Genomic DNA, 12,217 nt, shown 5'->3' on the forward strand with positions numbered 1-12,217 from the left:
AAGTAGCCAGTACAGTCTAGCACACTGCTGTTCCAGCACAGCACTGAGGTAAGTTGCAGTCAGTCAATGCATACCCCTCAGAGTGGAACTGATCGGAAAACAAAAATAAGGCACAAAAATAAGAACACCAACACCTCAGCCCCTACGATTTCATTTCTGTTTCAGTGATTACTCAAAGAGCTGCAGCAGTCAGCTCCCAGGGAGCACACAGGCAGCCCACGTACGGCCAAATTCCAACCTCAGGTGCACAGCAAAGCCCTCTTCAGAGCTCCAGAAGCATTAGGTATGTCACTTCACACATTTAAAAGTAGCACAGGTTCAAAGTATATTGGACAGTTCCTGTCTATATAGAGCAGCTGAAAGCGGAACTTGGGAAGGAAATCCATCTCACATCTCCTCCACCACCCCAAAAGCTACAATCAAAACTTTTATATATCAAACTGCCATCAGTTTCTCCACCTCCACTTAGATGCTTTTGTCTATAAATTGGCATTCAGCACAGGAGTCATCCCAGCATAACGGAAGACAGAAAACATTTTACAAGACTCATTTGCTTCCTGCATTCTGAGCAATAATTAAATGCTAGCTCAGCTAAATCCTCTTCCTGGACTTCAGTAGCAAAGGAGTAAATATCGCTTCTCCCTCCTCTGTCTGAGGGAAAGGTTGCTTCCATTTGGTGTGTAAGGTACAGGACTCCAATGCAATCCCTACCCCAGGGAAAAGTTGCTCTTCAAATTCTGAAGACACATAATTCCCTCTTCAAGAGTTACAGAGAAGGTATACCATGATAAGCAGATTTAAAACAAGTTTTATTCATAAACTGTTTGGGGGAAGGAAATTTACTGATATAAAAAAAGTGAAGAAATGAACTGACTTTCTTAAAGTCCACTAACCCATTCAGGCACATTTATAAATCCACACCGTAACTGCTAAGAGAACACATCTCCACACCTTTTACTTAAGTAATGAATATTGTATTTCAGAATTGTACAGAAAACACACTTCTGTAGCCAACTTGCAACTAGTGTTCTTAAATTACTAGCTACACATTACACAAACACCTTACAACAACAATCAAGAGGTACACTACTTCTCTCTTTTTATACATTAACCCAGTAAGACGTGTGCAATCACAAATTACATGGCTAATTTAAACAGGTTTGTAGTCAAGCTTGGACTCCAGCTTCTTGGAATCAGCCACTTTTCTAACAGCTTTCATGAAGTCTTCCTGAACCACAAAGTCATGATCGGCACGGATCGCAAACATACCTGTGAGGAATAATTTAACAGCAGTAAGTTGATGCTCTTTGCAGCAACAGTATAGAGAAGAGAGTACATAAAGATTCACTCAAATTAAAGTGAAAATGGATCCAAGTTACACTTGAATCCATGTAGAAGTCTACACACAGGTCTTGGATGTTGAGGAGTAAACTTCCATGAGGTCATCTTTGTGAACTACGTGATCACTAAGAAATGGGTAACTTGTTTTAAACCACGAGTGTGTAGTTACTGTGTTATTCAGCCTTCCCACGTAGACAAAACCCTAAGTGTACAATGAATGTATAATGTGGAAAAAGCATAAAACAGTATTAACTCTCCAGTCACCCAGGTACTAAGAGGCTTGGATTCTCCACAAAAAGCAGAAAAACGGGTACCATCACTGTTTCTGGAATGTATCTAATTCTTCTGAGATAGCACGACAGATGTCACGATACTCAGCTAGTAAGTGGTTAGAGGCCAGCTCCAGCTCAGAAATGGTACAGCATCGTGCTGAACCTGAACTAGAGATCCTTTATACCACGCACATCACAGGGCAGTGCCCAAACCCCCATAACTGTGCAGATCCAGCTTGTGTACGGCAGGGGATGTTACCAGGCGTGATGCCACACGCGTGACATGCTGTGAAATATGCAACTGTTTTGGCATTTTGCCACTGTCCACACTGAGTAAAAGCTAGCCAGCCCTTAAGAAAGGGATACAAAAAGTGAGCATCAGTGAACAAGCATTGTGTTCCAGCAGAACATATTTCACCTCCTGATTTTAATCCACTGACAGAAGTATCAGAGAAACAGCTCAAATGTTTAGCATTAACCAAGACTTAGCACATCAACATTAAGAGTTAAGCAAATACCTGCTTCAGTACAGACATTTCTCAAGTCTGCTCCATTAAAGCCATCTGAAAGCTTCACAATTGCTTCATAATCTAGTCATAAAACATGAACGCCAATCAGAAATAAATTCACATTTCCCGTTACAGATGCCAATGAAATACAGATCCAGCTAACAAAGAAACACTTCACTTTGATTGCAGTGCAAATAGATAGCTGTCCACTAGACTGATAAATTAAATTAATGGAAATCATCAGCTATATTACCCCTTTCATTAAAAGAGAAATGTATTGCTGCCAAAAGCTCATATTATTTAATTAAATCCCAAAGTTACTAACTTGAGGTTACAAGCATCAACAAGAAACACGAGAAAAGCTACATCAAGGCAATGTTCTAATCATCATTTAAATGATGTGAAAAAAACAGAAAACTTATCTCCAAGTGATCATAACTCGGTCCCTTTCCGCTTATAACAACTACTGAAGGCATTTAATGGCTTGATGTATTAAGTCTGATATTTTATGCACATATATTTACTAAAAACATGGCTACGGTTATAGTTTCTAGAATCAATTTCTAAGCCACTGTGTCTGCTAAGCCTCCAGCAAGTTCTGGTTCTTGCAAGGCTGCTTATTAAAAAAAAATCAACTTTTTGCAAAACTTTTCAAGAGTTTACCCTCTGTATGAAAGCCAAAACATTTGAACTAAAAGTTTTTACTTAAGAATCCAAAAAACCATAGAGATCAGAAATTCTTCAGCTGTATTTTAATTCCACGTAGCTCAATGTGCTGTAAACAAGTCTCCTCATAATTAGAAAGTAAAAAAAAAAATAAGTGAGGGGACTAAATGTTGAACCTTGCAAGGTTTGTAAGTTTAGAGTCTTCAGTAGACTCCAGTACTGGAGCTGGAAAATCTCATGCTGGAACCTGGAACAGGTCATTATCTTAGGATTTTAATGCAATTCACACCCTGCCTTGCCGAGAAGTTCTGGACTTCCTTTCAGGATCTCAAAGCTGAGCATCAGAGTCTTCCCACAACATGTTCAGAAATGTAGCTAGTACCCATTGCTAAATGGTATAAAGGAATGATCCTACCCTGCTTCCACTCCAGTGCCCAAAGAGATGGACAAAAAGGATGAAGTACTTTACCTCAGGTTCATGATTTGCTTTGGAGCTTCTTCTCCATCTTAGACTATAGTTGCACGCATGTTTAAGCCAACACTGCTGCTAAGAAAGGCAATCCTCATCCCTCTCGCCCTCCCCCAGCTCATTCTCGCTCCCAAGCCGCCCCCTCTATTGAGCTGCAGCTGTTTATGCAGCCAGATGGTGAATGAGATCAGTTCCACCATCCAGCTCGTGCTGCCTGGCTGCGTGAACAGCTCGGGTCAGCAAAGAGGCGGGGGCGGGCCGCACGGGTGGGAAACAAGCAGGCAGGGTCTGTGGGGCCTTACTGAAACAACAGGCTGCCAGCGTCGTTTTAAAGGCGAATCTCAACTGCCATTTTCTTGAGGAAAGCTCTGAAGTGTCACTGTGAACTAAGACTCTGGTCAGCTTAGAGTAACACAGTCATTAAATGAACCTTCCCCATTTAGAAACAGGGAACTACCTGATGAGGATCATGTTGATTTTCCAGTTTACAACTGTGCTCCAAGGGTTTATATTCAGTTCTCCTTTGCAAAGGGAGACTTAGCAGTAACTCAGTCAGGATGCATTAAAGAAAAGTAGACTTCTGAGAGAGAGGAAGTTGTGTGGCCAGTGTTAAGGGAAGGGATTAGAAGAGCAGAGTCATTGCAACAACTCACCCTCTTCACACTGTTACAAACAGAAGCAGGAAGGATATCCAGGTAGCTTCCCACTTACCTATTTCACCATGTTTAGTGATAGGACCTGCATGAATCTTCAAAATGTCTAATCTGGCTTGTTCATTTGGTAGATCAATATCTAGAAAGAATTACAGCTTTAATAAAAACAGAAAGCCACAATTCATACAGATAACATCCTCCTGCCAGCCACGGTGAAGTAGTAACTCACGGATTTTTCTATCCAGTCTTCCAGGCCGCAGAAGTGCAGGATCCAGCGTGTCTGGTCTGTTAGTAGCCATGATCATTTTAACTCTGTGCAGAGTATCGAATCCATCCATCTGATTCAATAACTAAGAGAAAACAGAAGTTTGTTTTTAAACAACCCAAAACTTTCTTACTGTGATGTACTGATTTTCTGCATAAGTATTTTCACCAAGATGTAAAAGCTGTGAAGATAAATTTGAAAAAAAAAAATGCTACAAGCCTTCTAACAAAAGGCCACAGCTCCCTGCATATTCTATAAGCAATAAAGGAGAGCTTAAGAGAGACACTGAAAATGCTTTGCCCAGAGAAAAAGATCCTGAGCAAAGCAGAGCCCAAACGTGACAGACTTGGCTAAAACAAAAATAAGGCAATGAAAACAGTGCAAGGGCTCCAGGAGCCAATGGTTGGCTGACACATTTTGAGTGTATTGCATTAAGTCCAGGACATTCAAATTAGACTTGGAGAACAGCCTCTAGAATACTAATACACGCACACGAAGACATTTCATTGTGAAGATTCAAAGTACTTGCTCTTTGATGGCAGTGATTTAATTATTTATGTAAGGCAGACACATTCTTTTGAACTGGGCAAACTGTTTGCAAACAGACCAATGAAGTTTCCCATTAGCTTCAGAATTCCTGTCACTAGTGGTTTTCAAATTCTCTTCACACAACCCAGTTTACCAGAGCAATTAGTACAGAAACAAAGAAATACAACTACTACTACTCCTACTTTTGAAAAAATCGAACTGTGACAGTTCTAAAATTTTATAGAGTGTCTTTGGGACTAAAAGACAAGCTCTGCTTTCCCTTCTTTAAGAAAGAGGGGGCCCTCCAAACCTTCCAGAAGATGCAGTAAGCAGCGGCAAAGTCAAGTCACAGTAAGAAAAGAAAATATCCCAAATAATTTTAGCAATTTTAAAGATTCTTTCAATAAGTCTCCAAGTTGAATTCATGGCTGAGTTATCTGGATGTGCAGCTGCCTTTTGTAAAAGCAGCATCTAGTTCACATTTAGCTTAAGATTATTAACTCAGAAAAAGCTCTACCGAGCCAGATCATAGTGTTAACAATTCACATCTGTATTATTATTCAATATGGACTAGTCAGGGTTTAGACACTCACCTCCATCAGAGTCCTCTGAATTTCTCTATCAGCTGAGGTGCCTTCAGAAAAACGGCGACCACCTGCAGCATACCAAACTCGTAACTTACAGTACTTTATTTTTGCCTCCATATAATACTAAGTCTGAAGACAATGAGGTATCCCTTTTAAACTGGGGGAACGGGGGGTGGTATTTAAAGAGTTAAACACATTCTAAAATGCTTTTTCATACAGTCAAAAATATCGAAGCCAGATATGAACAGGTATGGTTCTACGCCAGCTGTCACAGCTCCAGGAGGAAGCTGAAACACTTGTCATGTTTCTTCTCAACAAACATGCACGCACACTCTTGAGAGACTGTAGCTTTATAGCTCATTTCAGCCTCAAAAGGAGACTCTAGCCATCCTCCAGGCCCTCAGCCTTACCAATAGCATCTATCTCATCCATGAAAATGATGCACGGCTGATGATCTCTGGCATAGTTGAACATTTCTCTGATCAGTCGAGCACTTTCACCAATGTACTTGTCCACTATGGAACTCGACACCACCTTTTGAAAGAAAAAAGACAAATGAAGAGACTGGAGTGCAACCAGATTAAGCACGTGTGCATGTGCATGAGTGCAAGAGTAGAGTTACACTACCTTTAGGAAGTTGCAGTCAAGCTGGCTAGCAACAGCTCTGGCCAAAAGTGTCTTCCCTGTACCTGGGCAGACAAAGAGACTGAAGCTGTTTAACCAGTAACCCAACACTGCACGCTAGCGACTTTAAATAAAACAAAGGGAAAAGGAAAAAAAAAAAGAAAAAAAAGAAACAAACACATCTATTGTCACGTTCATTGCACAGTTTGAGAGAGACAACTAAGCATTCATGACACTTTCATGAGGCTCACCGGGGGGGCCGTAGAGCAAGCAGCCTTTTGGAGGTATAATTCCCACACGCTGGAATAATTCTGGGTTTGTAAGAGGCAATTCGATTACCTGTGAAGAGACACAAACAAACTGAGTTTTAAAATAGATCAGCAATGCCAGGAAGCTAATGGTACCCTTGCCAGCCCGTTTTCCAGATACCTGTATCCTTATTTACCTGCGCAGCACACTTTGCCTGAGAAACAGTTAATTAAGAAAAACGCCAGACTGATCAAATGGATCAATCCACAATCCTGCCCGTTTTATTCAGACTTCAGCTCTGCAATGGCTTGTTTCTCTTGATCCTCTTTGCTCAAACCATGTTTTGCTACTGGCATGACAGAACTACCCAGAGTGATTCTAGCAGTTTTTGTGCAAAATTCAGCTTTGGTTCGTTGGTTATCAATTCTAACTATGCCCCCCCACTTGACAGTATGGCACTGCCTTAGCCTAAAGGGTCTCGAATCCTTCAAACCCTCTTCTTTAGAGGATTTTAGAGCACTAATCTGATAGGATCCTTTAACAGCCCGTCTCATAAGAGCGTAGGACAAACATCAGTGAGACATTTTGGCACTGAAATACTTCGCTCAGAACACATCCCAAAATTTGATAAATGTTTTTGGATACCTCTCGCAGCTCTCTGATTTGTTCTGACAACCCTCCAATCTCAGAATACGAAACATCCCCTGGATCTTCATGAGACATGTTATAAACCAGTGGATCCACTTCCCTTGGCAAATACCTGGAATAAATAGTTAAGAGCAGACATTTGTCATTGTGCAGACACATTTATAAAGTTATTGTAATAAATCTTAGAGCAAGTATGAAAACAATTTCTTCTCCTCCCACCTTGGTAACAAGACAAGAATGTTTGTTGAAAAAACAGCATAAACCCCAAACCCAGCAAACTTTTTCAAGTTTTAAACAAAACAAACAAAAGCTTGAAAAACTGCTGAAAATGCTGAGTTGTAACTGAATTATTTTTTTTTACAGAACAAGCCATTTCTTTTTAAACCATATATAATAGACACATAAGTCTTCCCTCAAAGTAATTGTCCTTACTTAAGCACTGCTCTGCGGAAAACATTTACAAACTATTACAGAACTGATTATTCAAACCTTTGTGTAACCTACTCGGATTGATATTTTTCCCCCTTTATATGACGAGCAGAAGAGCAGCTGCAGAGCAGAAACCTACCTCATAATAGTCAGAGTGGTCATATCCAGAGCAACTCTTGTCCCCGGCTTCAGCTTACTTTTATCAAGCTAGGCACAAAGAAGGTACTTCTGTTAGACCCACGCTCCAAAACAACGTTTGGTTTTAGCCAAGATGTTTACTGTAGCTTGCACTCTTTGCTCAATCACAAACAAGGCTACTGAGCTACACGCCAAGCAGCTCCTTTAGTAAGCACTGCATTCCCGTCATCACTGGTTTTGGGAATGCTTAAACTGGGAAAAAGCTGGCCCACCACTTCATGGGAGCTCCGGGAGCTGGCCTAGACCAATGAACCTGTTGGTTGTCACAGCTGGACACCAGCAAAGATAAACCAGACTGCAGAAAGACTTTTTGTTAACGTTGAAATTGATCTTGAACAGCAAGTCATTAACTTTCCGCTGCCATTTTTGAAAGTAAATACTATTTTCTAGACCATAATTATTATTATTTTTTTTTTACTGCTGTCAATCTGACCAGATTAGTGGGAGATCTAATCCCCCCTCTGCTCGACACGGGGCAGACCCAGCTGTTTCAGAACAAGTGAGCAATCTTCCTTTAAGGATACATGGAACAGCCTGCCCATTTGGGTCCCAACTTGCCACCCTTCTACTCAATGACCTTCTCATTTCCAGATTGCCAGAAAGGGTGAATAGATGTTTCTAACCTATTTTCTCCAAGCCTTCCATCATTTGCACATTTTCACATATCCAGTTATACCCCATCTTCAAAGTCAGCCATTCCAGTTGTTATATTTTGCTATCATTTACCTCAGATGCCCTACTCATCTGCCTCACTAGTTTTTGTCTGCTTACCCCATTTTTATGAGATTTTAAAACGCATTAGCAGTCCTATTCCAGTACACCCTGCTAATTTCTGCAGGGATTTAAACTAGTAACTTGCATTTCTCACTTTGTTTTTCAGAAACCTGGTCTAGGAGAGCAGTATCACCTCTCACACAACACAACCTTGAACAACGATCACAGAGATTACCTTGACACTCTAATTTATTCTTTTTTTTAAAAAAAATAGGAGGTACTCAATCCACAGTTGAAGAATATAAAACCTGTTTATTCTGAGCTTTACCAACATGGCATCTCAACAACAGGGAGGATTTCAACAACTGCTTGAAAGCTCTGCCTGAAGCTTCCCACACGTGTCCTTTGCCCATGTGGGTTCCTCGGTCTCCAGCAGTGTTCAGGATCAAGCTGTCACTCCTCCCTTACTGGGGCCACTAATAAGACCTCTTTCCAGCTGCCTCATCTGAAGAAATCTGTAAAAGCTTGAAATTCTATCAGTTTCAACATTGCCCAATAGATTTAAGTCATTCTGCAGTGAGAAGAAAACAAAGGGAAACGATTTGACTTTGAAATCCTTAGGAAACCTACTTGAGATAGGGAAGTAATTTTGTTTCAATTTAACCAGTGTCACTCCCCTTCCTCAGCAGCGCAGCACAGCCACAAGGACTTGGATCAAAAACTAGTTCTTCCAGTGTGTGAAACACTCCACGGGAAATTATTTGCCTTGATATTTTGACACTTTGAAAACAATCATGGAGATGTTTTTTTAGTCTCTGGTATGAAATCAAGGATGTTTTAAGATCAAAGAGTGTTTTTACTGAAGAACACACTTGAAAGTAGGTGCTGCAATGCCAGGCTCATCCAAGCACAGCCCATTCCTTACTGTTTATCTCCATTCCAATGCAGAACCTCAAGACTACCTCACGTGCCCCTAAGTGGAATTAAGTGTACTTATGTTCCAGAAAAACATTTTGTTCATTCTGGTGAAAGAAAATAGTGAGTCTGCACCGTCTTGAAAGGGATGAAGCTTAAATTATGTCTTTGAAGAGCATTTCAACACTAGCAATTCTTGCAGATGTTTCATGAAAGCAAAATCATATGGCATGGGTATGCTCGAGGAAAGTCATGGATATCTGTACATATACTACATGAACTAACACACTGGTACCCACATTTCCCAAATAGTTTTGTCTCTAAAAGCAGGAGAAAAGGTTCTGTATTAAAGTGTCTAATTTCTATAGAATTTGGTGGAAGCAAAAAAGCTGTTGTCTCGCAGGCTAGAAGTGACAAGGCTTTTTTTAAGATCATGAAGGACAAATAAAAATCCCTCAGAGAGTTTAGAACATGGCTCTTGCCTACCATAATTATTTATTGAATTGGAGTGCAAAAGCATTAGAAAAAGTTACGTAAAGATATATAGTTATACAACATTAGAAGCTAAGCACTGTAATGGTCATATGCTGCATTCACAACATAGCAAGGGAGATCTTACACAGTTGATTAATTTTCACAGTGATGATTAATTTTCAGAGAGTTCTAAATCAGGCAGAAAGACAGAGCTTCAACTCAATAAAAAGAATAAAACACATGCAAGGCTCCAGGAATGTTTTGGACTGCTTTATCTTTACTAGGAAGTTACACAACTACCAGCTATGAAGGCAGAGGGCAAGCAGATACCGGTATAAAATAGCCATGTACACCTTGAAGAAGAAAATGCTTAATCCCACTAAGGACCCAGTTTATGAAAAGCAATGCTAATATTAAAGACCAAAGCAAACTTTTAATGAATATTCACATAGATCAGCTACCTGACGACGACAGCCAACCACGTATCTTGGTCCATTGGTAGCCTTCACGATGACTGGAGAGAGAAGATCAAAGAAAAATCAAATTTACTTGATTCACTGTTCTGAATTACGCTTCTGAACTATCCAGCATACAATATTTTTCTGCCAATACTCTATCATTGATACTCTAATTCTTCACTCCCCCAAATCTTTAGCCAGATTTTAACTAAAAAAGCTTATTTTCAAGATTTCAAAGAATGTAACAGTCCAGTGTACTTACATTTCTCTTCTGTTAGCTGTTTAAGAACCTCACCAACAATCTGCAAAAGAATAAACACAGTATTAGCCTTAGCCTACTGGTAAATTATTGCAAAACAACATTTAACGTGTGTTTCAGGGCACAGAAGATGACTGCCAGCTTTGAAATTCTTTCTCCTGCTTCACACTGCTTACCAGCGCTTTTATTTCTTTAACACACCTCTGTCAACCAGGACAAACACATAAAACCTCTCTAACCCACATGTGTCAGTGTGTCTGTTCCTGATGGTAAGGCCTCTGCTTCTGTTAGCCAGACTCTTCCCACTTACTCTTTCTCGATACTAAAAATGGACTTAAATGCTACTTCCAGGCAAGTTCACTGTCAACCACCACCACAGGATGCTGTGACCTCGTTTCTCTTACGTACCTGCCCCACACTCTGCAAAGCCTTGAGATCATTTTCTGATTTTTCATATTGCTTGGTGAGCTCTTTCAGCTGTTCCCTTACTAGAAAAGGAAAGAAACACAGGATTTTGCTAACTTTCAATCCAACAGTAACTCAGGACCAGGCTCTTCACCAGCAGAAAAGCAGCAGGCAGAGCTAGACTCTGGGAGGCCTGCACACTCCCAGTAAGTCACCTTCCTGCAAGCACTGGGGAGCCCCTTCTCTGCAGCTCCAGGGCCTGCACACCCTCAACACAGCGGTGCCAGTTACTAGTGAGAACACTCTGCAGAGGTCTAAAAACCCAAAATTTAAAAAGCCCAAACTCAAAGGTGTCAGCGCCTCTGTACAGCACTGACATCTGTACGGGGGGACACGCTACTGCCACAGTGATGTAACAGAAGCCGTTTGCGACACGAAAATAAAAGGCTGACGGAAAAAAATCACGGGGGAACAGGCTGAGGACAGAGAACCGCCCGGCTCGATGTAGAGGCGGCAGGACCGGACCCTCCCGCCCACCCCCGGCAAGGGCGGCCCAGGGCCCGCGCTGCCCCGCGGGGCGCTCCCCAGGGAAGGGAACACAGCCACGGCGCTGGCAAGGCGAGCCGCGACGCAGGGCCCTGCCGCCGCGACCCGCAGCGCTCAGGCCCGGCCCCCGCCCGCCCTCCCCTCAGCGCGGCCGCCGGCGCTGCCCCGCGGGGCCCAGCCAGGCCCGTGACGAAGCGCGGGCAGCCGCCGGGCTCCCTCAGGAGCTCCCCGAGCGCTCAGCGTCTGCGATCCCCGCGGCGGCGGCGGCCCCCGGGGCGGCGCTCACACTCCTTGAGGCGGCCGTCGATCTCCTTGTGCTCCAGCAGCTTCTTGCGGTAGTCCTGCAGCGCCTTGTCTCTCGGGTCCGCCATGATGAGCAGCCGCCGCTCATAGGGAATGCCGGGAAGGGCCATGGCCGCCGGGGGCAGGGCCGCGCGCGCGCGCCCCCGCCCGCCCGCCTGTCCGCGTACCGCAGCGCCCCCTGCCGCCGCGGAGGGGGAGCGGGGCGGGGCGCATGCGCATTGTGACAGGCGCACATAGAGGCGGCGGCCGGGCGCTGTGCGGGCCGCCCCGCGCACTAAGTACGTGCCGGTGTTTATCTCTGTGTGTGTATAGGTGTGCGCGTAGCCGTGCGCACGGTGTCTGGCACCGGTACCGGCCGGGCCCAGCCTCCTCGTGGCTCCTCTCCTCAGTCGTCGCACCGGGGTTTCCTGTCACAGGGAGCTCCCCCTGGGTTCAGGCCGTCCGGGCGCTTTAAGGATGTCAGCGAAAAACACGAGTCACCAGACTACAGCCGAATTATCAATTCCGTTAATTGAATTAGCAAGGGTTTGTTTTCAGTGCTGGCTGGTGGTGGTTTACGGATTAAGGAGCGGCCACGGCCTGTGGGTGCAGAGCCAGGATGCGTCTCTTGGGCAGCCAGAGCCAGGATCGGTGAGGAAATCACAGAATCAATGAGTTTGGAAGAGCCCTCTGGGATCATCGAGTCCAACCATTGCCCTGACACCA

At 43.3% G+C, this 12,217-nt stretch overlaps 1 protein-coding gene across 1 annotated transcript; it reads right to left on the reverse strand.

Annotated features, from left to right (window-relative positions):
* Nucleotides 1–788: 788 nt before the first annotated feature.
* On the reverse strand, nt 789–11,626 carry PSMC6 (proteasome 26S subunit, ATPase 6). Its single transcript, XM_068416527.1, has 14 exons — nt 11,496–11,626; nt 10,667–10,746; nt 10,262–10,301; nt 10,003–10,055; nt 7,380–7,447; nt 6,809–6,923; nt 6,166–6,253; nt 5,918–5,979; nt 5,701–5,824; nt 5,297–5,358; nt 4,140–4,260; nt 3,969–4,049; nt 2,132–2,203; nt 789–1,269 (listed from the first exon to the last, which is right to left on the reverse strand). The coding sequence occupies exons 1-14, from the start codon at nt 11,620–11,622 to the stop codon at nt 1,151–1,153; spliced, it is 1,212 nt and encodes a 403-aa protein (XP_068272628.1). The 5' UTR covers nt 11,623–11,626; the 3' UTR covers nt 789–1,150.
* Nucleotides 11,627–12,217: the final 591 nt, after the last annotated feature.

Source organism: Nyctibius grandis, chromosome 20 (assembly GCF_013368605.1).
Source record: "Nyctibius grandis isolate bNycGra1 chromosome 20, bNycGra1.pri, whole genome shotgun sequence".
In the NCBI taxonomy this organism is placed as follows: domain Eukaryota; kingdom Metazoa; phylum Chordata; class Aves; order Nyctibiiformes; family Nyctibiidae; genus Nyctibius; species Nyctibius grandis.